The sequence below is a fragment of the Melospiza melodia genome, chromosome 4 (assembly GCF_035770615.1).
Source record: "Melospiza melodia melodia isolate bMelMel2 chromosome 4, bMelMel2.pri, whole genome shotgun sequence".
NCBI lineage: Eukaryota > Metazoa > Chordata > Aves > Passeriformes > Passerellidae > Melospiza > Melospiza melodia.
Window position 1 is genome coordinate 16,927,085 of NC_086197.1, and position 27,060 is coordinate 16,954,144.

At 47.5% G+C, this 27,060-nt stretch overlaps 1 protein-coding gene across 3 annotated transcripts; it reads right to left on the reverse strand.

The window, feature by feature from the left end:
- Positions 1-621: 621 nt before the first annotated feature.
- Positions 622-17,874, reverse strand: SINHCAF (SIN3-HDAC complex associated factor). Of its 3 annotated transcripts, none has more exons than XM_063154043.1 (6): positions 17,816-17,874; positions 8,155-8,302; positions 6,661-6,760; positions 5,584-5,710; positions 4,093-4,243; positions 622-3,194 (listed from the first exon to the last, which is right to left on the reverse strand). In XM_063154043.1, the coding sequence occupies exons 2-6, from the start codon at positions 8,280-8,282 to the stop codon at positions 3,032-3,034; spliced, it is 669 nt and encodes a 222-aa protein (XP_063010113.1). In that variant the 5' UTR covers positions 8,283-8,302; positions 17,816-17,874; the 3' UTR covers positions 622-3,031. The 3 variants fall into 3 exon arrangements, with proteins under 3 accessions (XP_063010113.1, XP_063010114.1, XP_063010112.1); XM_063154044.1 differs by lacking the exon at positions 17,816-17,874 and adding an exon at positions 17,356-17,691; XM_063154042.1 differs by lacking the exon at positions 17,816-17,874 and adding an exon at positions 15,074-15,459.
- Between the last annotated feature and the right edge of the window lie 9,186 nt (positions 17,875-27,060).

Below are 27,060 nucleotides of genomic sequence, written 5' to 3' on the forward strand. Positions count from 1 at the left end.
TAGCCTCTTGCAACAAACCATCGTGCTTAAGGCTGCAATGTTTTCCCCATTATCTTCTGAACTCAGTTACTCCCTGACAGCTCCTCCCAGAGACCTTGCTCCCACCAGTCTGCTGGAGCTCATCCAGCTGCCCGTGCCTGCCGTGGGAAGGGACACACACCAGGCTCCAGCTTCAACAGAGAAGCACAAGTCTCTTCCACAGCTCCTCTGGATTTTTGGAAAGGGATGTTTCCAAATGCTGTCAGCACCAGCCCTTCAGTGCTGTTACTTCAGCTGGCCTTTGATGAATGCTTTGGTGAGCTAGACAGAGAGCAGGGCCCCTGGGAACACAAATGGAACGCCAGCACCACCCACTGCCAGTAAGGGAATGCCTGACACACACTCAGTGCCAGGGGAAAGCTCTGTGACTCTGCCCCGAGACAGCTGTCTGTCATAACAAACACCACCTCCTTCCCTTGCTCTGCTCCTCTTTCCAAACTAAATAGGAAGGGAATTACCTCACACCCCCTCAAAAAAAAGGCTTGTTCTTGTTCAAATAGGAACGTGGGTTGCCTGGGCTGGCTCCAACACTAAATCCAATTAACAGAAGAACAGAGCTGAAATAAACACATGAGATGTTGCTTATTTTCTAAATAAGACTAAATTTATTCATAACCCTAGTAAAAACAAAGTTTGGATTACAAGTGTCTGAACAGTATAAAAGTACAAAACAGGTTCCATAGATTTCTAATACATTAATACAAAGTGCATGACTACTCATTTTGCATTACTACTGGGAATGGAAGAGGTGGGAGGGAGTAGGGGAAGCAGTTGGCGGTTGAAATCCAGCAATAAATAAATAAATACAGAAGAGATGATCCGTATCAGAGCACATCCTACCACCAACACTGCAGCCTTCTGAGGTGTACAGAATTACTGATGCTGAAAACACAAATTCACATGAAGTAGGTGTCTGCAAACACAGCAAGGACTCTTGCTCAAGCCCTTAATAGACATGACCAACCCAGTTACACCTTTATACAATCAAGTATTCATTGTAGCTATGGCTGGACTCAACGGGCTTCGGGCTTTTCCAACCTGAACGATTCTATTTGGTTGAGAATAAAAGCAAGGTAAGCAGCTTTGTCCTCCCTTAAGAGCCCCAGAGTTTAGGAAAAGCAAAATGAGTCCAAGGAAAGCTCTAAGCTGTAAGGCTGTGATAAGTCAAAGCCCTGTTTCCCCTGATTTTCTTTCTCTCCAGAGATTGGCTGATCCAACAGGAGAGGAAAAAAGAAAGAAAGAAAAAAAAGCTTTGAGGGTAGAGGCTCCTCTTAAAACCTGCATATCTTTCCCTACCTATATTTTAATTTGCTAAGTATTCCTGTTTCAGGAACCGAGACTACATGGAAATCCAGTCCTAAACCCTACCCACCACAGTATTATGCCAATGACTCTCACAAAAAAGGAAAGCTTAGAATCATAGAATATGCTGAGTTGAGGGACCCATCAGGACCAACTCCAGCTCCTGGCCCTTCTCAGGACACCACAAGAATCACAACATGTAGCATTCCATTGTAGGATATCCCAAAAGAGTAATAGCAAAAAATAACCCTCCCTCCCTCTAAAACCAGGAAAAAACCAACCAAACAAAAAGCAGAATTCCCAACTCACACAAGTAAAACCTTCATAAAAGGAACATGAAACAACTGGGAGCTAAAACTGCAGCACAACCTTCCAGGAAGCTGCTTCCACCCTAGAGGCAAAGCAGAGTTTGAAGGAGTGTCACAACGATTTGCACATGAGCTCGTCTGGGAATCTGTGTAGATTATCTTTTGATCACATATGCAAACAGAGCTGCTGCCTTGATTCAGCACAGCACCATTTTTAGCAGGACTTTTCAGATTCAGTATTCACAAATGTGTTGACCTGGCAGTTGCTTAAACAAACAAATGGGAAAAAAAAAAAAACCCAAAACAAAAACCAACAAAACCCAAATACAGAGAAGCACTGCAGGGGAAGGGTTTCAAAACAGTTATTGTGAATCCAAACCCCAGGCTGCAACCAGATTATGTCCCTGGACCAGAGCCTAATTTGCTCAGCAAGGGGTTTGGTTCTTTGTCAGGTCCACAACCAGGAGGAGTCTTGTTTGTGGTCACATTTCAGCTGCACTGGTCCTACAGAGAGCAGTTACTCAGTTTGGGCTGCCATCTACACCTGACTTGGGCATCAAGGGGTTTCTTGGTCCATCTCTAACCATCAGGAGTTACTGCACCAAGCTCAGGGTGCCTGCTGCTGGTTTGAAAGAAGTAACCTCCCATTTTGCTATGTTCAGTTCTTAGGTAAGTCTTAATCCTTGGCTAAGGTGGGGAGCTCTCCCACCCCTTCTCAAGAGCACTTTTATGCTGGAGGCCTCCTCAGATAGCTACAATTGAAGGAGAGATGTGTGCAGATAACCAGTCTGTGCACATGGGAGGGATGAAATATTTGTCTTTGTTATGTCAGTAGTACAGGGTGAAATCGCCACACCTTTAAAAATATATATTTATATAACTAGAGAGGTGACTTAGAACATTTCTATGTATTAATTCATCTTATTGACTCATACATGTCTAAGAATGAAATATTTTCTTGGGAATTTAGGAAGTTTGCCAACCATCTTTTAAAGAAATAAAAAAAAAAAAAAAAAACCAAAACCAAAAGGTTTACAACCACTGCTTCTTTCAGTACAGAAACATGAACTACATAAACTTTAATATACAAACCCCATCCTCATATTCACTTGGGAAGTGAGTGTGGGGGAAAATTAGACAACCTTGCAGCAGCATTCAGCTTTGCCAAGTGTTCCATAGCATCTTAAATATTATGTACAGTCTTTCTGAAAGGATACAAACTGGCTTCAGAGTTTGTGGAATTGTAGCAGTAAAACCCAAAAACAGTTCTAGGGAAGAGTCTTTTGGCAGCATAGCAGGTGTCCAAAGTGAACAGTCACTTTTCTAGTATTTTTCCAGAGAATAAGAGGATCTGTATAACCTTCTGCAGCTATCCAAGGAAGTCACCACTCCTCTTGGGTGGAGATTGCTGGAGATTGGGGTCCTTCTTGTTCTGGCTTTTCAGTGGCAGACTTTTTATTGCTACAACAAGGTTTGAAGAGATGAGTGTCTATGAGGACTTCTCCAAAACGCCCTTTGTAAATAATTCCACAGCAGACCTTTTGCCTGGAAGAAATGGCAGGGAGACAGATACTTTGTTTAGAATATACAGAATTCACAAACATGCAAAAAAGCAAGTCTGACCCCAGACACTACTTTATTGAGCTTCCAGCCCAGAGGACTGGGGCAAAAAGACTGCTCACAAACAGAAAACAGGTAGGTGTCTAAATCCACAACAGCTCTTTGGGGAAAAAAAAAAAAAAAAAAAAAAAAAAACAACAAAGAAAAAAAGAAAAAACCCAAACATGTCCATATAAAAACCAAGTCTCCAACTTTGCTTCCCAGAGAAGTTTCAGACACAACCATTTGGTCTGAACTAACCTTGGCTAGAATGCACTTGCAAATATTATTTGGGAGGAGGCAGCAAAGTCACAACAATTCCAATTGAGCAATTAGCTAAACAAGGGATTACTGTGTCACAACATGCAATAAAAGATAACAAGCTCATCAGCTCCCAGAAAACCTTGTGGCTTTCCTCCCACTCCAGAATTTTTTTGTTGTTGTTGTTGTTTTTTTTGGTTTTTTTTGTTTTTTTTTCCAAATGACTACCATCACAGGTCAACCAAATCAAATGCTGTGTTTTGCTGGCAAGCTGGGAGCACTCTTGTATGTAGCAACACATCATATCTACAGGGCACAGTTTTAAGAGGAGATAATGACAGACAGGAACATAATCTGCTATTCCCAAAACCAGCAAAAATATTTCCCAGCAACTGTTTTAATGTTTAGGGAACTGAAGGGAGATAGGGAAAAATGCTTCAAACACAAGGCATTTCTTTCCAAGCATGAACAGACAGGTGTTGTAAATTATATCCTTATACCAGGATGAAGAGGCAGAATCAAGCAGCATGCATGCAAAGTGAGCCTGCTGCCTGCGCAGAGGACAGGTTCTGGTGCTTTTTACCTTTTCCAGTAGGTGAGATCTAGGAAGGAGAACACGGGTGTCCTGCTGGCCCCGGCACTCAGCTCCGTGTCCGAGCCCTCGTCCGACTGGTTGCTGTAGCAGGGCGACTGAGCTGGGGAGGCACTTGAAGTTGTGCTGTGGGCATCAGAATCTGCAGGGCAAAGAGGAAATGCAACGATCAGGACATGCATCCAACAATTTACCCCCCTCCTGACCTGTGGACTGGGAGCAGAGGCACAGATGTGCTTTAATTAACGAGAAAACCTATCAATGACAATGCATTTATTTCACTTGCTCCTGCCTGTTTCAGCACAGAGAGTGTCAGGATTTGTCAAGGAACCTCCAGAAGTGGAAGGAGTCCTTGTACATGAGGGATTGGAAAGAAGTTCAGGATCAGGCTTCAGCTTCTGGCTCTCAAACCTAGCCACGCTCTGAAATCACTGGGAGATCCCTCAAGACAGTGAAGATCTGTGCTCCAGACTCTCTCTCACTGTACATTTTCTTTCTCACCCTTTCAGGTAAAGTGCTGCAAAGCTCTTCCCAATAGTCCATTTTATATATATTCTATATTCTCATTATGTGTTAGGTAGTGTTGAGCTTTTGCTGGATCAGGACCAGGTACTGCAGACCCAGTGCAGACACACACCTGAACAGTGTCTGCTCTCCCACCTTACAGCTGCCATCTCTGGCACCTACAGTGACAAAATTAAATTAACTGCAGTGCCTTGAATGAGGAGATAAAAGCTCATTGGGTCAGGGCCTTTACTGATTCTTTGGAGACCTCTCCTTTTGACTAGGCAGGATAATTGAAAGAGAGAGAGACCGGGTCAGCAACAGTGAAGAAGCTGGAAGGTTTGCTTTAGGAGAAAAGCTTTAAGTACTGACACACATTTAGAGCCTAACTGGCAGATGGTTTTGTTGGAAAGCTATGAATCCAAATCTCTTTGGAGAGTCCTTGTACTACTGGAAGGAAATCACTGAGACTGGCAGAGGATGGTATAAGGAAACATGGTAGGAATTTAAGGGGGGAGGGGGATAAATCTATGTTTAAAAGCACGTATGGAAGAAAAATACTGCAATGTTTTTTTTGGGAAAAGAGAGCTGAAAATGGCCACAGCACATTACTGAAAGCAGGGAGAAGCCTCTTCCAGCTTCAGTTTCAATGAGATCTTTGCCCAAGATGTTCTTTCTAGGGATATGTCATTTAAGAGTGGGATATAAGCTACTGCCTGCACTTTCAAGCCAGACTCCTCACGCCCCCTTGCCACTTCCCCACCTCGGTCTTGCAGCCCACCCTGCACACGAGCTCCTCCTTCTCATTCCACACTCTCCCAAAACTCTCAGAGGATCAGAGGCTGTGAAAACAGGGAGAGCCCAAACGTGGGAGTGCACACAACCAAATCCAAGCAGTGATTCAGCTTGGCCAGTTCATAGTGAGCTGTGTTAGGGGAGGCTGAAGTTTGCTGCCAGAATCTCTCTGGATCCACTTACTGTGCCGCTTGAATTCCTTCTGCAGTTTGCTGATTTGATTGCTCTTTATTCTGCTTCCAGAGAGGGTTTTCATTTTCTTTGGTTTCAGTGTTGTTTTAAGGCTGGGTCCAGCCCTGGCATCTACCACCTAGGACAGAGAAAATGTATGTCTGAGTACTTGTGCATCATGCTGAGGTATTATTGCCACAGTCAAGACACAGGCACTGACTTAGCAGAAGGTATTCTGAACTCCCTGAGTTAATCCAAGGCAGTTCTTGCACTGACACTCTCCTGTTTCATTTAAATCTGGCTAAATCTCTGCAGGAAAACGCAGCAAACTAGTTTAAAAAACACATTTGGTTCTACTTTTGCCAACTTCCCATTTTAACACATTCAGTTTAGAACCAAATAATTGTTTAAGGTAATGCAGGTCCAGTTAAGAGTGTCTGCCAAGCATTTGCTCTGTGGTTTTTTGTTTTTTTTTTTAGTAATAAATTTAACTTTTGAGTAAAGCCAGTGGTAGTAATAACCATAGTTATGGCTCCCATTACTATCAAGGCATCCTGGATAAAGATTATTATATACACAAGGAATCCTGATCATCCTCCCAGCCTTAGGCCTGAATTGAATTAGACATATCAAAACATAATATATGAGTGAAAATAGCTGCAAGATTATTAGTCATTGTAATTATCTGATTAAATGAGATTGATTAATGTGTTGCTTGAGCAAGTCACTTTGTTCGGGAAAAAGAAAACCCAAACAATTTTGGATAAAGGCCAAACTTGATTTGTTTTTTGGTTTTTTTTTTAATGTCATAAGAGACTTTTGGATGAAGTTATGAGCTATTGAAAACAAGAAATTACAAGGCAAGTTGGTCTGTGACTGCATCTCAGGCTTGCATAATCACCATAAGCAGGCAGGAGCCACACAGTAGTAAATACTCCAGGAAGGATTTAGAGATGCTGAGGGTAGAGAGGGTGATTTAGAGATGCTGAGGGAGAGTGTGGGTGAAACAGCAAACCCCAAACCCCTGCCAGCACCCCCCCCTCCCTAGAAAGAGTAAGTTTTGGGGCAGAAGAGAAATTAATTACTAACATGATTCCAGTTTTTTTTGGATCCTGCTGGTAATTTTTTCCATCTTTTCACCAAAAGAACACAGGCATTGCAAATATCTCCTGAGCGAGCCTCGTGGAGCCTGGCAAAAACAAAAGCAAAGATCACTTAACAACAGTTAATAAAAGCACACCCCACTTGCTACCAGCAACAAGTATAAAAACTGATGAATAAGAAGAGTTCTGAAATTCTGTTTTTCTGACGTTACACTTCATCTGGATTGCTCCAACAGTGCCATTTAAAGACCAGGTCTCACTTTCAGAAAGCACTCTTCCACACAGAAATAAAAAGGTGTCACAATCTGCCTCCAGAGGGGCACTGAACACAACAGTCCCATCACCTGCAGGTTTTGGAATCTTTTCCCCCAAAACCAAGACGCAACTGCAGTGGATTGTTTAAGTTTGGAGCAGGAGGAATAATCATGTTATTCAAACCACACTTGGGAACAAACATCAAAAGCTTGCTCAGGTCTTCACTTTCCCACAGAGCTTCAAGGATGAGTAACAAACATCACCTAACACACTCCCACACGAGCACGGGGTAAGATTTCAGAAACAGCACTCAGTGGAATGACAGCAATACTTGCTCCCTCTAACAAGCTTTCCTCAGGAACCATCTCTGCTGCTAATCCATGCTAAAAGAAATACAACAGGGAAACACTGCACAGCTTTTCAGCCAATTAAACAGGAAGATTTTGGATCATTTATAGATGAATGAGGCAGACTCAGAAAGCCATTATTTGCCCAGTCTGCATTTTTACCTTGGCAAACATATTTCAGACAGCACAACAACGATGGTCCTGGTAAACTGCAAATTGCTTTACTGCAGTTAAAAACAACAACAACCAAAAAAAAAAAAGCAATGGATCTGCACACAGCCTTTGCCTGCCAAGGACAGTAGTGAAGAAATATGATAAGGAAAACTGCCAGCACCAGACTTGTGTACAAAAATCCAAGGTAAATACAAAGCACTCTAAAGTTCACTACAGAAAGAGTATTTCTAGAAGAAGTGAAGAAAATTTCTGAATTTTATACAAAATTTCAAAGCTCTTCAAAAGTATCCCAAAAATTTGAAAGCTCACAATAACTAGTACAAGAAATCTCGAGTATTTATAGCTTTGTTTACCAATGCTTTCAAGTAACATTACCTAACTGGAAAGCTAATCACTTTCTAAGAGAATTGTTTTCCAATGAGAAGTTTTAATAACACATTGCTACATCATATTTGAACCAAGACACCAATATTTGTAACAGGGTACTGTGCATAAACCATGCTGAAACTGCTAAATAATTACTCATCAAGTTTAATCTAACATTCTTGAATTTTCAGAGCCACAGAAAGCCCCCATGGATGTGTAGAGTTCATTATTTTAGGTAGGTGTTTACAGACCTAATCTTTCAGAGCAAGAAGGACACTACATCAGGTTTGCAGCTCAGAGATCAATGCCAAAACTGCTGACCAAGGTGGGAATCTTACCCAAAACAATTCTGGAAATCCTTTTCATAACGTTTGCTGTCAGTGAACCGAGAACTGGAAGACTTTGCCCTGCAAATACAGCAGCCCTCTATACTCCGGTACATCTTCGGTTTGTGAAAGCCAAACATCTTTTCCTCCCAGCTGTGCCCTGTGAAAACAAACAGAAACTGGTGTTAATTATCACTGTTAGATAATGAAAGAAAAAAAAATATGCTAGATTAGGGCATAGTTTATTTTATCGAATGTGTCTTCAGAAGAACAGATGCACCTAGAATGCGGTTGTTGAGAAAATTATATAATTAACAGCTGGAATATTAAGCAATACCCAGCAGGACCTATAATGAGCTCATTTACTGCAGAAATGTACTCCAAGGGCACATGTAGAGGCAGCACAACCCAGATGTGTGAATGCAGCCCACCTGGCCACTGAGGGCCCTGTGCCTGTGGCAGGACAGGCTGCAGTGTGTCCAAGCCATGGGTAAGGAGCTGAACTCTGGGTCACTGAGCTACTTCATCACCACCACCACCACCGGTGCTGGATGGAAACACCCCTGGCAAACTCTGCTGAGAGTGAGTAGGAGTGTTTTAAATGAGCTGCAGTCATTCCCCCGGGCTGTAGGGCAGACATACCTGAAAAGCTGCTCTAAAAACAGCAGGGTGGAGTCGCACCCAGCCCTCAATGGCCCTGTCTGCACTGCAGCACCCGGGAGCACCTCTCTGTTCTCAGGGCCTGGGTGAGCATCCCAGCTCCATGTCAGCACATGCTCTGCTCTCCTGCCTTCCCCACCCTGCTTTCCATGGGAAGGAAACCGAGCTGGGAAAGAAAGGCCAGGGAGCAGGACCCTGGGGCACATCTCAGCATGTGCCTACCACACATGTCCTGCCAAAAGGATGGAAAACTCCAGGCACAGGGAGGTTGTTGCTTTGAAACCACCAGCTCTGCACACTTGGTGCCAGCCCAGAAAGCTGAGAATGCCCTCCTGATCTGTTCTTTTCAGTACACCAAGGCTGGGATTTGCTATCAGAGCAGATATTATACACTGGAGCCATTTTCCAGGCAGAAACTTTTCAAGTCACCATGACCCTCACCAAACCAGCTCTCCCCTATGTTGGCTGCTCCCCAGTGCAGACCCCTGCCAGGCACAGTCTGACACAGCACGAGCACAGTCAGAGCAAACAGGGTTCCCACAGCACCCCAAAAACCCAAACCAGCAACTGAGCAAAGCTGCTGCTCCCCTGGCACTGGGCCTGGACACACAGCAAGTCCTCACAGGCCACACAGCATCATCTCATAATGCAGGCAGGGGCTGTTCCAAGATGTTCTCCTTTGAACAGAGCCTGGTGCAAGGTTTGCCTCCACCACCTGCTGCAAGGGGTGAGCAGCCACCAGCAACCTCTGGCGCTCCCCACACACCAAGGGCTCAGAGAGGGCACAGGCTGCAGGAAGCTCCAGGAGAAGAGGTTCCCACTGCTTTAAAAAAAATTAAAATTGGATGGAGCCATGCAAATAACACAACATTTCCCTCTCTTTCCTTAACAAAAGCCAAGCTGCTGAATTCATTAAGAAGCTAACAAACACCTGAATGACCCAGCAGCTCAGGAGAGGAGCAACTGTGGTGAGAGGGAACTCTCAGTCACTTCTCAGTCCCAGGTAGTACCAAGTCCCAGTAACCCAACTCAGGTTACTGGTTAACACTTGTGCCATAGGCATCTGTCCCCAAATCTTCCACCTTCAGAAAGGTAAGGGCTGTGATCCTTTTACCCTCCAGTGGTACAGAGCAAAATCCTTTTTGAAATCTTGTGCCTACACTGCCAGGACTTGCCACATCATTATGGCAATAAAATATTTTGAAAGACAGGTTCAGGTGAGTTCAGAAACCTGCTTCCACAAAATGTTCATACCCAGCATCACGCTCACCTGACTGACAGGGGGATGGTGTGCAACAGGAAAAGATCCTGCACACTTCTGTGGGACCACAGCAAAAGCTGGGGAACCACCCAGCACCAGGCACAGTCCTCTGCAGAGGTGAAAACACATCCCCCTCACCTCAGGGGGGAAGATCAAGAGTAAAGGAGCACGGCAAAATAAACATGCAGTTTCCCAGACTCTTTAGAACACGAGAAAAGTAAAAATTGTATCCAATATTGTTGGCTAATGCTCTGACACAAAATCCATCAAGGAACCTATTTCCAGCTGAAAGTGTGCATGTTTGCATTTCAGTCCAGCATACAGAGACCACTTGGGGCTCACTGAGGTTGTGGCTCTTTGCAATTACTACTGCACCAACATTCAGGAAGACTCAACTCTCCATAAAGCTTGTCTTGACTTGTAGAGCCTGTGGATGGCAAGGCACTTGCTCAAGCTGAATGCCAAGGAGATCCTGCAGGCCTAGGAGAGAGATGGAGAGGATAAATCCTTCCTTCCCTCCCTCCTGTCCCAGGTCGTGCTGTCTTCCACAGGCTTGAAGTGCTGAATTCTTCACATTTACAGCACAGGGAACTCACCCAGGGTTATATTCTCCCAAGGTTAACTTGTGCAAATATCCAGCAAAGTCACCCCAAAAGGTGTCAGGCTTTTCAGGAGATTCACTGCTCCCTGTATTGGTACAGCAATGGCCTGAAGGCCAGGAGCAGATCTGGTAAGTGAAAGAAGATATCCAAGTAGTGACTGGCTGAATGGACGCATGGAGGGATGGTCAATCTCAGAACTACTCTCAGCCTCTGCTGGATGTGCAGCAAATGAATGCACAGCCAAAGCACGTAAATATTCCTGGCCTGTCAAGAAAATAAACAACAGAGTATCTAGGCAAACACTCAGAGTATTCAGTTTCTTAGCACCTGATGTGCTTCTTTGGGAGATACTCTTGAGGACATTGCCCAACAAGCCTCTGGAGATCCAACAGCATGCTCACCTGGGAATTTTCAACTTACAAACAGCAATTTTAGATGTTGTTTGACTACTCCAATGTTAAATCTGTGGTCTGGTACTTTCCTTCACAAAGTCAAAGACTAATTGCAGACACAAAGGCCACCCATGCTGCCAAACGTAAGTAGCAGGAAAATCTTGACTGCTACGTGGCAAGAAACAACTATCAACAAGGCAGTTTACCTTCTAACCAAGTTTCTTCTAGGAATCCTGCAGTGATAAGATGATCTCTGTCACCAGCTGGTATTTACACCAAGTAGAATAAGATGCATGTTTTACAATGTTCTGGCAAAGACTGGAAAACACTTATATTCTGAAAATATTTTGCCTTGCATCATTGCTGCCATTCTCACAGGAGCAGCCTTTCATCACCACCCTTCAATAGAAGGGAAACTAGTGCCATCTGTTTCCCACTTGATGAATGGTCAGCAATGGCATTACCACACATCATGCCTGAATGGGGAAGAGCTAGCAGCAAAAGCACAAGTTAAACAGATTTCTCTGACAACTGCATCCCAGCGCAGTTATAAATGGAAGGCGTCAGTCCAGTTACACATTTAATCCTAAACAGTTGCCATTTGACCATTATACACTAAATTTTCTGTCAGCTGGGCAGGTTAGTAGATAATATGGACTTAGAAGTAAATATTACTGTGCCATTTAAAAGGTTTAACTTGAAAGCTTTGCAATTTAGATATTGAATTAGAAGCAGGCAGTTAGGATGCCAGCTGCCCTAACACCTGAATCTTGGCTGTGGAACTTGAACCATGCAGAATTTGGGACAGATAAAAAAAGATGGCAAGTAGAAACAAAGTAACTTGCCTAGAAGTTAAAAAGCATTGCACAACATAATTCTGCCAAAGCTAAGCATGCCATTAGTGCTATTTAACTTTGTTATTATTTGCCAAATTTAAGCATGTTATTAAAACGTATCAGCAGTTGCACAGAAGGCACAGATCTCCTAAAAAGAATCCGAAATCTTAGCAGAGCATTATCTGTCATTCTGCAGAAATGAAGATTTACCTGCACTAGTGGGAAAGCAGTATTCCCCCAAGCCAGGGGAAAAGTGATGCTCTTCCCTCCCTGGTGTCCCTATCCACAGCTTCTCCTTGCAGAAGTTGCTATTCCCTCAAGTTCTGCTTTATACAACTGTTTTAGCAACCTGAATGGACTCAGAAAAGTCTCCAGGAAAGTGCTCTCGCCATTCTTCTGCCCTGTCACTTTTGAAAAAGCAGCATCAAAAATAGAAACTTGTCTTGCAAAAGAGAACAGTAAAGTCCGGAAGATAAAAAGTAGTGGGAAATTAAAAAAAAAAAAAAAATCCCCGCACCCTGCTTATTACCTTTGTGAAAGGCTGTACAAAGAAGCATGTGTGTGAAAATGGTTTCATGTTTTTGTTGCCTGTCAGGACTAGAATTTGGTGCTTAATTTTCTTTGCAAAATTTAATTTGATGATCTAAATTAAAAGGAGGCATTGCTTCAGATGCTCATTAAGTTTTCAAGTTAGGGAAGAACTTCTGAACTCTTTCAGATCTCCAAGTAAGCTGAGCCACTTTATTCGCTTTTCCAGATTCCTTCTGCATTCTTTCTGATCACCCAAGAAGAATGAAAACCTTTTATAATAGGAAGGATGGAATTCCTAGAAGACAGGCATGTCTCCCTTTGTAACACAATTACCAGGCCAGTGGGAACCAACACGCTCACCTGCTTCTTGCAAAGCTGAACGAGAAACATTCCCTGGAGTTACAGTCCAAACACAGAGTATCAGAATCCTCCTCTCCTCCCATCTCCCCTCTCTGACCCGGGATCGCTCACCCTCGGTGCAGCCCAGAACTGCCAGCACCTCTGCCAGAGAGGAGAACAACGATTTTATTTCCCTTTTTGTGCCCACAACAGCCTTGGCACAGCCCCCGAAGCTGGGCTAAAGAAAAACACCACCTACCCTACAAATGTGGATGCAGCCGGTTCCTGTCAAAGTAAAACTCTCACAATTGTCGTCCCTACAGCATTTCACTGGAACTAAGAAACACAGTCAAAATTACACCTTTTTTTCCTTTCTTTTAAAGGGAACTAAACAGATGCCTTAATATAGAAAGAATATAAGTGCTCTGGCTTTTGCCTCTGCAGGAGCATACACACCCAGGCACAGGCACACACATGAAAAATGCTTCCAGAGCTGTCCATGGCGCCACAGGCAGAGTCACCCATCTCACAATGAATTCTTGAGCCTGTCCCTCTGCTGAAATAAACTGCAGTACCTCTACTGCAAATCAAGTGCAAGACAGAGAACTGTACATCAGCAGAGGAACTGATCTGTATCAGAGCCTCAACATAAACATACCTCCCCTGAGTTCACAGGCTGCTGCAAAAAACCCTTGGAAGAGAAGATTGGATCCCTCAAAAAAAAAAAAAAAAAAAAAAAAAAAAAAAAAAAAAAAGATTCTGGCTCCCTATATCCTCAGATTTTCCTTGCACTATCCTTCCTCTCTCTACCCAGAACAACTTTACTTGGAGGAAAGCTGCACTTACCAGGAACATCTGAATGTCACAGCATGCTTTCACTGGGTGAGTTCAGCAAAACCAGAAAAGGTCAAAACCACATCTTCAGGAATCTCTCCTCTGACAAAATAAGTAACTCACTCTTTTGCTGGTAGATGCCCACAGCTACTGTTGTAAGTGAAATCTCAGCACAGCCAGTGCACCTAGCAGCAATTACTGAGCATGTATCAAAAATCAAATTGGACACTTCTTTCCCATGTCTGAGTCTCCGTGGCATCCTAGCTGGATCCCAAGCTGTTCCTAGTTCCATTTGCAGAAGCAGTCAAGCCATAAAGAAGCATACTCACCTGTTGGATCTTCCCTGGGAAGGAAGCTCCTAGCTCATTTAGGGAACTGAGGCTGAGCCACGTGGGTGTTCCTCTGAGCTGCCATGTGGCTCGTGCTCCACAAGGGATAGGCCAAAGCATGAAAACAATAATCAGCAAGATTTGCATAAGGGGAAAAAAAAATTCCAAACCTGTCCCACTTGCAGACATTGCAGTTTGAAAGATGACTTCCCCCTGCCTGAAACTCCTGTTGCATAACTCACACCATGCTCAGCCTGAGCCCAGCAGGGAAAACTGGGATGTTCTCAGACGTGCTGGAGTTCAGGCTGAGATGCTTATCTGGGTGCAGCCACCACAGCTGTGATGGTGCTGTCTGCCAGCACCTGCTACTGAAAAAGCATCACAGCCACTCTGGATCATGAGACACTGAACAGCTTTTTTTGGCTAGGTTCTATTATGTTGTTTTTAAAAGGGATAACATACCTGGATGGGGACTTAAACCAAATGAGCAGTAATTATTTGGCAGAACAACTGAGGTGACTTCATTAAAGAGGATACTTTTCTGTGTCCTTAAGCAGTATTACTGGTCATTTCACTTGGACTTTGGACTGAGCACACTCGACAGAAATGCAAAGGCTTGAGTTGTGAAATGGAGCCCTGCCTGGGCAACTTTCAAGTCCCAGCTCACTGGCAACTTCTTTGTGCTAAAAAGCAAGTGCTACAGGGGGTGCAAGAATGAAGCTGATTGTCAAGTAGGATCCTGTGGATGTCGTTCATGTCATTATGAGGGAGGTACAAGAAATGAGGTGTTAAGAATCAATGCAAAGCAGAGTTAGGTAACACAGAAAGCTGTTCAGCACGAGTGAGACAACAAACCGTCACAGTTTAAACTTTATTTTTAGCCTCTGTGAATGTATCAGCTTTTTTAACGTCTTCTGCAAAGAAGTCACTGATATTTTCTTCTTTAAGGAAGACTGAACACCTCGGCAATTAGCTTTTTTAGAGAATGAAGTGAGGAGGAATTTTTCCCAGAGGCTCTGGCACTCAATCCCACCTACTTTCAGTGGGAGCTGGGTGTTGCATGCCTGTGGGTGTGTTTGAAAATCCCGACTTGCTACTTGCTGCTTTTCTACCAGGTACCACTGATCCCAGGAAACCTAGAGCTCACCTGTGTACCAAAGGAGCTTGAGTGTCCACTGGTATCAGCAGAAAGGGACAGACCGCAAACTGGAAACCTGTGGTGCAGAGTTTGTGCAATCTGTAATTTTAAAAAGCTGCAAACTACACAGTGGATCTGCCTGCCTGCAGGCTGGTGAGAAGGGGGTGCACACACCCTGCACACGGCTGCCAGGAGCAGCTTTGGAAGCAAGCAGGAAAGGAGTTTGCTGAGGAACCATCACCCCCACCGACTGCCTGTCCAAAGAGCCGTGTGTCAGCCTGCCACCTTCCTAAGCGCCAAATCAGAGTACAAAAGAGCATCGCAGGCTGTGCCCAAGCACAGCCGCTGCTGTTGGAGCCGTGGGCTCAGGGCAGGACGCTGGGCCCTCTCCCGCCTCCCCGGCCACGCGGGGCCGGCCCGGCTCCAGCGCAGACACGTGTTGGGGCACGGCAGCATCCCGCATCCCTGCCCGCACAGCCACGGCGCACAAGTTCCTGCAATTGTGACGTTAATTGAATAGTTCAGGTCCGAAGGACGGGCCATCGGTCGGGGACGAGGCTCTTTGTAGGATGAACCGGGGTTGTTCCCGCCGGGAGAGCGGCGCTGGGGGGCCCGGGGCGGGCGGGATCCCGGGTTTGGCAGGTCCCTTTAAACCCCCTCGGCTGCAGCATCCGGACAGGGGGCACGGGAGCAAACGGCAACTTTGATGTCTGTAAAGTGAGAACGCAACGCGGAGCGCTTTCCTGGCGCAACACGGCGACTTTAAAACAAAACAAAACCCCACCAAACCCTAAATAACAACGGTGAAAAACGCCCCAAAAAGGCAGAGCTCGGGCCGCCGCGTGGCCCCGGGCACGGCCCCGCTCCCCCGTTAGCGCCGGCGGCCGGAGCCGGGAACAAAGACCCCCCCGGGGCACACGACCTACTTTGGCGGGCGGCGCCGCCGGTCAGGTGGAGCCGCGGGAGCGCACACGCGGGTGGCCACAGCACTCCCGGCCCTGCCGAGCGCTCAGCGCGCCGAAAGACGGGCGAAATCAGAAATAAATGAGAGGAGCCCAGGAAGGGGAAGGCGGCGCGCCAGGGAGGAAAGCCCCAGCGCGGGGGTGGGCGCTGCGAGGCGGCCCCCGCGCTGCAAACGCCGCCCCACCACGCGGCCGCGGAGCTGCCGCCCCATGCGGCGCCACCGGGGCAGCGGCGGGAAGCGGGGACGGAGCGGCGGCCGCACCGGGAGCACCGGGAGCCCCGTTCCGCCGCCGTGCCCCGCCGCCCCCCGTGCTTCACCCCCGCCCCGCGCCGGTTCCTCATGGCTCGGCCCTGACGTAATTCAAACATGGCAACAGTTTCACTTCAAAGGGCCGTCGCGGACCTCCCGGCAACGCGGGCACGCCGTAGCGGGGGCAAGGCGGACCCCGGAGCGCGGGGCAGCCCCGGGGCGGCCGCCGGGCCCTGCCCGCCCCAGCGCCGTGCGCGCAGCGCGGAGCCGTGCGGAGCGCGCCGGCAGCCAAAGTTTCACCGCCCCTCCAAACTCCTCAAAACCGCGGGCAGCCCCTAAAAAACAGCGTCCCGCGCACGACAAGTGTCACCCCAGGGACACCCGGCAGCGCGGGGCCGAGCCCCGCCGGGCGCGGAGCAGCGCTGAGCCCCGGGGAGCCGCGCCGCCCGCAGCACATGCGAGCCCTTTGTTTTCCCTCAGCCGGGCGCTGCCTACGTGCCGCGCCGGGGGCACGCCGCCCGCCCCGCCGCCCTCCGCCGCCCCGAGTCAAAACTTGTTGGCGCCGGCAGGAACGGGAGCCGCTCGCACCGGCGCCGAGCTACGGGAGCGGCAGGACGCCATCGCCGCCCGCCGCACCGGCCCCACGCCCGCAACGCCGCGCTCCGGGCCGGGGGCAGCACGGGGCAGGCCCCACGCCGCGACCTGCGCGACCGACCGACAGCACGTGTCCCGCCAGCCCACGGCCGCACGGCCCGCTCTGTGCAGCGTGCACGGACCCGGACTCCCCCGCAGTTACCAATGATAACTGGAAACAATAAGAGTGCCCCGCTCTCCCCACGTGAAACACGGCGAGGGAGGGATGGCGGCACCGGCGGGTCCCCCTCCCCTCCGCCGGCACCAACTCGAGCGGGCGCTACAGGTGTGCGCTGCGTGCGGGGCGCGCCGGGGCCGCACCTGCGGCACCCGCTCCGCACCGCCGGGGCCGCCCGCGTGGCCAGCCAGGGCAGCCGCGGCCCGGGAAAGGCGCCCTGCAGCCCGGCATCGCCGAGCAGCCCGCTTCTCCCAACCCGCTCCGCACCTTGGAACTGCTTTCGGAGTTAGATTATGGCGAAGTGGCTACTCTTCCCTCCTAAAGACTTGGAGATTTAACCGTGCTTTGGGATGGGGAGCAGAAGTCAGAGTTCCAGGGATGGGTCCGCAACAATGCGGGAGGCGTTCCTCTCCGCTCGCGCATCCTTTAAAACTCTGCTCATGGCAGGAAAACCCGGGCGCAGCGCCGCTCGCAGCAGCCGCACGCGTGTCAAAGCGTTTCAAGGCGGCAAAGTCTTTTTGCCGCTGCAAAAACTGCGGACAAGCTCCGGCGAGTAACTTGGAATGAACGCGAACCACCGGCTGCTGGAAAAAAAAAATAAATCCCAACACCACCAGAAAAAAAAAAAAAAAGAAAAAGGAAACCCACCGAGAGCGAACAACACAGAACAACAAAACAAGCCCCGAACAACAAGCAGCAAGCAGGGGAGGCATCACCCGTCACTCACCGCCGCGCTGCGCCCACCAGGTCCCGTCCGTGCGTGCGGAGCGCGGCGCTCCCGCCGTGCGCGCGCTCCCGCCTCCCCGCGCTCTGCCGCCGGCGGCCGCGCGAGCCCCCCCACGCCCCGCCCACCGGCCCCCGCCCCTCGGCCGCTCTGCGCAGGCGCGGTTCCCACGGCTCCGTTTCTCATCAATCGGGCCCCGCCGGCGGCGCGCGCCCCATTGTCCTTTTAAGGCAGAAAGGGCCGCGCGGGAAGAGCGCGCGCGCGAGGGGGGGCGGCGCCCGCCGTGACGGCGGAGGTGACTTCACCCGCGCGCGCCCCCGCCCCGCACCTGCCTCGCGCCGCCCCGCCCCGGAACGGCCCCCGCGAGACCGCCCCGAAAACACAGCCCGAAACATCACTGAAAATACAGCCACAAACATCACTGCAAACACTGCACAGACCCGCAAACACAGCCCCGAAACATCACTGAAAATACAGCCCGAAACACAGCCACAAACATCACTGAAAACACAGCGCAGACCCGCAAACACAGCCCCGAAACATCACTGAAAATACAGCCCGAAACACAGCCACAAACATCACGGCAAACAGAGCACAGACCCGCAAACACAGCCCCGAAACACAGCGCAGTCCGAAATATCACCGCAAACACAGCCCCGAAAACACAGCCCATAAACATCACTGAAAACACAGCCCAAAACACAACACCGCAAACATAGCCCGAAAACATCACCGCAAACACAGCCCGAAACACATCACTGAAAACACAGCCCAGCCCCAAAACAGCACCGAAAACACAGCACACACCGCAAACACAGCCCCCAAAATATCACTGAAAATACAGCCCAAAACATCACCGCAAACACAGCACAGCCCCGCAAACACAGCCCCGAAACACAGCACCGTAAACATCACTGCAAACACAGCACAGCCCCGCAAACACAGCCCGAAAAATATCACCGAAAACACAGCACTGCCCCGCAAACACAGCCACAAACACACACAGTCCCGCAAACATAGCCCAAAACATCACCGCAAACACCGCACAGCCCCGCAAACATCACCACAAACACGGCCCTCAAACATCCCAACAAACACAGCCCAGCCCCGCAGCATCGCTGCGAACACAGCCCCGCAACAGGGCCCTGCCAGCCCCGGTGACACTCCGGTGACACTCCGGTGACACTCCGCCCCCGTCCCAGCTCATCCCGTCCCCCCGCGCTGGTGCCGCCGCCGCCGCTCCGCACCGAGCGCCGCGGGCGGAGCGCCGCACGGAACGGGGAAAGGTTTTATTTTTATATTTTTTTTTCCGCTCCGGGTTAATTTTAATGTTCCCTTTCTAAAGCGCTCCAAAAAGCCGTCATCGGCTTATGTAACTTTTCCTGCAGCGTCACAATGAGTGAATTGAAAAGTCGCGTCATCGCAGCCTTTGGGTTCACGGCTCCTTTGTGCAATTTGGGAAGGAAGAGCTGCTGGGCGAGGCGGCCGGCAGGTTATGTTGAAATAGATTTCCTTTGAGAACTGTGTCAGACGGATTAGCGTGTGATATACAAGGTAACACCTCAGGAGTTATGATTTAGCACCATCGCAGCCTGTGCCTGCAATAGAGCTGCGAGCTGCTCCCTCCCGGGCTGGCACTCAAACCCAGCCCAAATATGGATTCCTTTCTTTTGAGCTACTTAAAAGTTTAAAAGTTTCCCACAGAATCGACTGCAGCTCTGGCACCACATGCAGGTGTGGTTGAATACTCTAAAACACTGAAATAATGCCAAAAAATATTTCTATAATAATTGGGGTTTTTTCATGACAGTGATCTTTTCAGACTCATCCTGATTTGGGCACAGAATTAACAACTCATCAAGAACTTTTGCTGAAATTATCATTTTGCTTCCATCAACAGCTCTAGTTACGATCTGGGAATTTTCTGAGAGCAGGACAAGTGATTTTCCTTACCTTGGTCTGAGGATTTTGCATCTTCTCTACTTGCTTGTAAATCCATGGTAATTGTACCCCATCTCCTTCCTCAGTGCTGCCAAAGCAGCCACTTGGGGCACAAAGCACAGGAAAACACCATCCAAGGAACCCTCCAGGCTGTTATTTGAATTTTGGGGTTCCTTTTGAATGATCAGAGTGCTGCCTCTGCTACCAGGGCTTCCTTCCACACACACCTAAACCAAATCACATTCAACTTGTGAGCCACAGGTGTACCAAATGCTGAATAATTCCTCAAAATATTTCTGTAATTTTACTGCTTTTAACTGGTCTAGGGAACTCTACCAGCACTTTTGGCAACTTTTGTTTACACATAATGTGTCTGATTTCACCTTCCTCTTTCTTTTAGATTGGAGGGCATGATTCTCCTAGATTTTCTCCCAGTATTTCCCCATTTCTTTATTCTAGCACACTATTTATTCCATTTCCCCATTTCTTTATATTATTCTTCTCAAGCCGCCTTGGTGACATTCTTTTTAGTCCAGCACCACCTAGTTTGGCATTTAAACCCCCAGGTGACAATGAAATGACATTTCCAAGGAGAATTCCCTAAGACACCAAGCAGAACCCAACAGAACAAAATGGATCTCTCAGTGCCCATCAATTGCTGCCCTTGTCACCACCATGCTGAATGTTCACAGAACATCTCAGGGTGGGCTTTGATGGCAAACAAACCAGGGTCAGGACAACTCCTCTGGTATTTATTTCACAGCTCTGTGCCCTTCCACTCCCAATCTCATGAGCACAGGTGTTGCTGTAACCTGGGGAGGATTTGAGTTTCCAAATTCGGTGCTGTGAACAGCTCCATCATCCCTGTCCTCTCAGAGGAAATAAAACCCCTTCTAACCCACAGAATTCCAAATGGCAACACAGAAATGAAAAGCATGGTCCACCCTTCATTTCTGAAGCATCTCTGGTTGCCCTGAGGTGTTTGCTGATGACATTTCAGGGCTCTGCTGTGACTCCACAGTGGTTTGAGATTTCATTTTTGGCTGATAGCCAGCTTGCAAATAAATGAAAGGCACTCAAATACCTGATGAGCTTTCACCAAGGTTCCCCCAGCCCCTTCCCCCTGAGCAAGGCATGTGTGCTCTCCACAGCATCAGAGGGACACCTTGTCTGGCCTCACTGCTGGGAAAGGGTGATGGAAAATAGCCCCAACTTGGGACAAACTTGGAGAGTTTAATTTTAAAATGCAGATATCTGAAACAATGCATGCATCTTCACACTACAGGTGAAGCCTCATTTCACGAGGTTCTGTTTTAAAAAATTAAGCATCTTGCTTTCCACTCAGAGCTTGCTATAAAGCAGGAATATGGGATTTCACAGGGATCCCAGGTGACCTTGAATATGAGCTTTAGACCAGAGGATTTATCCTCATCCAGATCACTTCTGAAAAACATTTACTTTAAGAATGCATGTGGAAAACCAATTGTTTTGGACTGTTGCTGTGCTCCATTTAAACTGGCACCTCCTCTGCCAGGACTCTTAATTATTTTATCTGGAAAGCTAAATTATGTCAATGGTGTAATAATAAAGTGAGCCATGAGGGTTTTTAAAACTTAAAACCTGCATGTGTCATCAATGCTGAGGCAGAGCTGCTAACATGGAGAAAAAGGGGAGCATTTGCCAGCCAAGACATCTGATCCTGTTGTGTTATTTTTCAATATTAATGAATAAGTAAACACAAATAGGCTACTTGTTCTTAGGTGAAGAGCAGCTGTCAAGACAAAGCCCAGACAGCTGTTCCTGCTTTAAGGAACTGCTCAGTGCTCCCCAAACTGTAAAATGCTTTTTTGTAACTTGAGTAATTTAAAAATTTACTTTCTTGGCTTAATGATTGACCAAAAGATTTTGAAAATATTTATCAGGAATTCTTTAAGGGGAAAAAAAAGTGCTGATTGACAAGAGAGTTGTAAATTAGGTTTTGCTAAGGAATACAATTTCAGAGCAAGATGCCATCAACAAATGAGTTCTTTAGTTCTGCTTTCACCAGTTGCCCATGTGAGTAGCAGCATGTTAATTTTTTTAAAGGTGCAAATGCTCTGAAAACTGGTAGTTGTGAGCAAGCAGGTCAATAAAGAAATGGGATTTTCACCATTTTCTGTTTTAGGCCAAATAACAGATGGCTACAAAAACTGACAGCAAAGCTTGATGATGATGAAAATTGATATTATGACATTCATGCTTTCAGAATGAAGTAGTCAAGCTATGAAGCTCAGAGAGACAGAACCCTGGACTGGCTTACTCCTAGGAGCAAGGCAGATCATTTATAGCCCAGCCTAAGAAATCCATCAGGGCTTAACAGAGAATAATAACCTTTCTGAAGCATTTTTAATTGACATTTCAAATTCCTTAAGAGGAAGATAATTCTCTTAAATTCTTAAGGATTCCTCAAATTCCATAGCAAAATGACCATTTTTCATTACTGGTTAAACACCTTTAATGCAGCTTCTCAAGCACTGCTGGTTTCTTTGCAACACTATTGCTTTCATACCCATTAAAGCCAGTAAGACTATTCTATGGGGATTTATATTAAGGAGATTTGAAGACACCATTAAGAAGATCAGCCCTCTCTGCCTGCCAGGCTGTTTCCTGTCAATAAAGTTATCCCCCCTCATCCTGGCATTTAGGGCAGTTTTGAAAACAGAGACCTTGTTTGGAAACATAAAAGAGATTTCTCCTCTGAACAGAGACCCCCATATTTCTCAACAGGAAAAGTGGGGAGCAGTTCCAGATTTTATACTGATGATGTCATAGAAATCTTTAGGGAAGAGGGAGTTGATAACTCCTTTGGAGAGTGCTGTGTAGTGTGGGAACCCAGGGAATTCCTCTGGCTGCCCTGGAGGACTCGAGCCCCTGCCCAGGGGGCTCAGAGACCTTGGCACGGAGCACAAGACCCCTGTGCCTTTGATTTAGCCCTTGGAAAAAACAATTACCAGCCTTGTATGAAGAATTACAAGCCATGAAAGTTTAAGTAGAATGATAGTGAATTTATCACAGGGTGAAAAATAGATTTTTGGGGTTTTTAGAATGGGGATTCAGGGAGGCAAGATGGAGGAATCTGGGCATGTTCTGTCTTTCTCCTTCTTCTTCTTGGCCTCCATCCTCTGCTGTGATGGTGGCACTTTTATATTGGTTTAGAGTAGAAGCTCACTGTCTAACATAGGTGATAGGTATTGGAAAGTAATTGTAAATATTTTACATGTAGTTTTTAGTATAAAGAAATAACACTGCCCCAGGGGTAGGTGGAGTGCCCTGGACTGTCCTGCTGAGCGGACCTCGGCTGGACAGAAGAAAGAATTTTATAGATAAGAAACAATAAACAACCTTGAGACCGAGAAATGAAGAGTTCTGACTCCTTCTTCGAGCACCAGGCTGGGAAAAGAGACTTGCTAATTTTTCTTGGGGGTTGAAATATGTTCCATATTTCAACTAGAGACCCCAAGAGTGTAGGTCTCAGGTGGGATCACTTAGGGACAGAATTTGCTCTTTGAAGTTTCTTACTGAACCAAAGACTCCTGACCAGGTACATCCATCTCCTCAATCCTATTTTCTACCACATGGCCTGAACACAGACAGGGCTGGCTGAGGGAAAATGAAAAGCAAGGCTGGGTGGCTGGGAGAGCATCCATGGTGCCCAGGAAGCAAAGTCAAGTGTGACAGGATTTTCACCTTGACCTCTTTCTCAACAGGAATCAAGGAGGTGAATAGGAATGCTTGGCAATGGAGACTCCTAGGGAAGCAGATTGGTTTTTGTCTGAAATGTCTGATGCCTGAAATGCTCTGCTGGGAGCAGCCAGCATGGGGGGCAGCAGGACCTGCCAGGAAGGGTTTTCTTACAGGTGTAAGGTACTCTGCTAAATACAACCAAGGAACCCGAGGCAGTTCTTTCCAGGCTAAAGCATCACCCATTCTTTTCCAGAAAGGTTTGTCCTCTGTGACACTGCTTAATCCACAGCGCCAGCAGGCAGAATGAAAGGAACAAAGGCACTTTGAGAGGTGACAGAATTTCAGATTTCAGACTCTGACTGCAGAAAGCCAAAGAAAATACAGAAAACCTGTGTCTGTGGGCAGTTTTCAGTGAGCCAGAGCAAGGCAGAGGATGGTGATGTCTCTCCTGGCTCAGGTACAAGTGAGAAGCCTCATGAGGAGAGATAAAGCATTGCTGACCACCTTGCCAAGCTGCCAAAGGCAGACACAGTAATTCCAAGTGTTCTGGTGAGGAGCAAGAGCTGTGGGCAGACTTGGCTAGCCAAGGAAAGGAGGCAGCTGGAGGAGCTGGTCCTTGCAGGAAACCTGCAGGATCTGCAGGCTGGATCACAAGCTTTGATCGAGCAGCCAAGAACCAGGTGGGAATCTACTGCCAAAATCTGGAGGGAGGAGCTGGAGGCAAAAATTTTTGCAAGGGTAGGAGGGAATGGAGTTGACTAACAAAGCCACCACATTACAGAGATAACTTCAGATAGCTTAATTGGACTGAATCAGTTAATTGGGCTGCAACAAATCAACCAAATCTGACACTCAACATCCTCTGAGAAACAAGCCAAGGGCAGGTGGAGGGAAAGAGCAGGCAGGGAGAATGCAGCAGGATACATCCCCCTTCTTCAGAGCAGAGGCATCCCATTCTGAAAGTGAAAAGAAGATAAGAAAATGTGAGAAGATTTCCAGGAGGAAGTATTCGCTCACAAAGCTATGGAGATAAGGGGAGGCCAGAAGCAGCATGAGCAAGCTTCAGGCAAAATTTGAGCAAAAATTGATCATGGGGATCCCCAAAAGCAAATTGGGTCTCATAATGGATGTTCATAGTCAGGGGTGAACTCTACAGGGTGATGAGATAGAAATAAACCCAAAGCAGGAGACACACATGTGACCTCAGTGACATTCCTCAGGTCTGACAGCCTGTTCAGATTGCAAATTACAGCATGCAGAGAAGGCAAGGGAACCCAGATGTTGCCTCCAGGGCAGAGGTGGCAGAGCCAGAGCCACAGAGCCCTGTGCAGCATGATCCCCGTGCTCCAGAGGCACAGAGTGATCTGACAGACACCTCAGGCCCAGCGGGAAAGTTCCTCTGTCCTCACTGTCCCCAAGCTGCAGGGATCACAGGGACACAGTTCCTCTGTGCTCACTGTCCCCAAGCTGCAGGGATCACAGGGACACAGTTCCTCTGTGCTCACTGTCCCCAAGCTGCAGGGATCACAGGGACACAGTTCCTCTGTGCTCACTGTCCCCAAGCTGCAGGGATCACAGGGACACAGTTCCTCTGCCTGCACTGTCCCCAAGCTGCAGGGATCACAGGGACACAGTTCCTCTGTCCTCACTGTCCCCATGCTGCAGGGATCACAGGGACACAGTTCCTCTGCCTGCACTGTCCCCAAGCTGCAGAGATCACAGGGACACAGTTCCTCTGTCTGCACTGTCTCCATGCTGCAGGGATCACAGGGACACAGTTCCTCTGCCTGCACTGTCCCCAAGCTGCAGGGATCCCCAGGGACACCAGGACCTATTCCACCTGCATGTAGGAGAGAAGGGATGCAGGAGGGCACTGCCCTGCAGGCTCAGAGTATTTTGCAACTTATTTGCACCTCCAGGAAAAATGTAAGAAGCCTCTCAGAAAGGAGAGGGTAGGTTTTGAATCAGGAGGGTTTGGGACTTCTATACTACATATCTTTTGCCTCCCAAAGAAGTTTTTTTGGTTAAAGCCACAGCTGGAGTTTTCTGTCTCTTTCTCAGTCAGTAGCGATGCCTTGTGAAGGCTGACCTAGAACAGAAGCTAGGCAGAGCTAAACAATAAGGCAGGGATTTATTAGAAGGCCTCAATGGATCCACCTTGGGCAGCACAAGAGCCCAGCCAGGGCTACACCCAAGATGAACCCAAAATGGTCACAGAAAATGGATGACCAGTCACAGGGTCTCACACTTCTATAAGTTCTGGTCCATTTGCATATTGGAGTTTATTTTCTAATTACTCCATAAGCTTCACCTTATGAAGTCCCATCCTTCTTTTTTTTTTCTCTCTCTTCGGTCCACATGGTTTATGTTCTTGGGCCTGAAATTTGGATCATTTGTCCTTGGTCCCCAGCTAGAGAAGGAATTGTTTTGTCTCCCTACTCTGTGAAGAGAGCTCACCATCCCCCAATATGAGGCTCAGAACTACACACCAAAGCAGCACAGAATCTGAAAAACACAAAAGCTAAAACCTGAGGGATGAGTAGGATGTGACTGGGTTTGTGTGTGAGGATTGGGCTGATTAGGAGAGGAAACATTCCAGCTTGGGCAGAGCTCACCTGGGCAGGCAGGGGGAAGCAGTGCCTGAGGCAGGGAGGGAGGCTCCTTGAGCCAAGGCATCCCCAGCACTGGCTGGAAGGAGCAGCCTGCAGGGATGAGCAGGCTGTGAGGAGCTGCCCTGGGCTGGCATTGTCCTCCAGGCATTTCTGAAAAGCAGCTAAACAAAGTGATTGCTATTTACAGAGTAACACGCTGCCTGGTCAGAAACATTTCAAAAACTGGCCTCTCTAAAACCACCTAGCAGTGTGGTTTCTGAGATGCTATTTTCAACATGCTGTCAAAACAAATCTCTATCCATAGCTGAACTGACTGACTCCTCCTGTCAGGATGACTACCCTTAGCAGTGGTTGAACCAGTCCTAACTCAAGGCTTCAAAAGCAAGAGCAATATTCACTGGTTGATTTGCATTATCTGTAGGAGGAAAGTGGGAAAACAGGATAGCTCTGGAAGTGACCTCTTGTGCTGATCCTTCTTTGCCCTGCATATGTCAGGGCTCAGTGCTCCACTCAGAGTGGATTGGGGAATCACAAACATCCCATTCACATCATGGAGTAAAAAAAAAAAAAAAAAAAAAAAAAGTTTGAACAGGGGTTAAATCCCTCCTGCTTGGACCAACGGCTTCATGGGGAACAAAAGAGTTTGAGGTCCCAGGTAATCTCCTCTGTGCCATCTTGTACCAGCCATAGTCCCAGACAGATCCCAGAGTGCAGATCTGTCCAGCAAGGTGTTCCCTCTACTTCTAGACCCTCAAACTGTTCCAAACCAGAGAGAAGTGACAGTTCAGCCACACAAAAAAGGCAAGAAGGACTCAGCTGCCACCATCAGGAGCAAGGGTGCCCATCCAGCAGATGTGTGTGAGGTGGGAATGTCCAGGTCTTTCCCACTCATGTAAGTGTTCAAATGCTTCTCACTTACACACTCAGGCCAAACTCACCCTCTTATAAAACCCATCCTGTGGTAAATTAGAA

Bases quoted from the DNA above. Each gene is read 5' to 3' on its own strand.
- SINHCAF (XM_063154043.1), bottom strand. From the start codon at position 8,282: ATGTTTGGCTTTCACAAACCGAAGATGTACCGGAGTATAGAGGGCTGC. The intron at 6,761-8,154 runs GTAAGATTCCCA...TGTTTTTGCCAG, and splicing joins GATTTCCAGAATTGTTTTGG to GCTCCACGAGGCTCGCTCAG. The intron at 3,195-4,092 runs GTAAAAAGCACC...CATTTCTTCCAG, and splicing joins GATCTCACCTACTGGAAAAG to GCAAAAGGTCTGCTGTGGAA.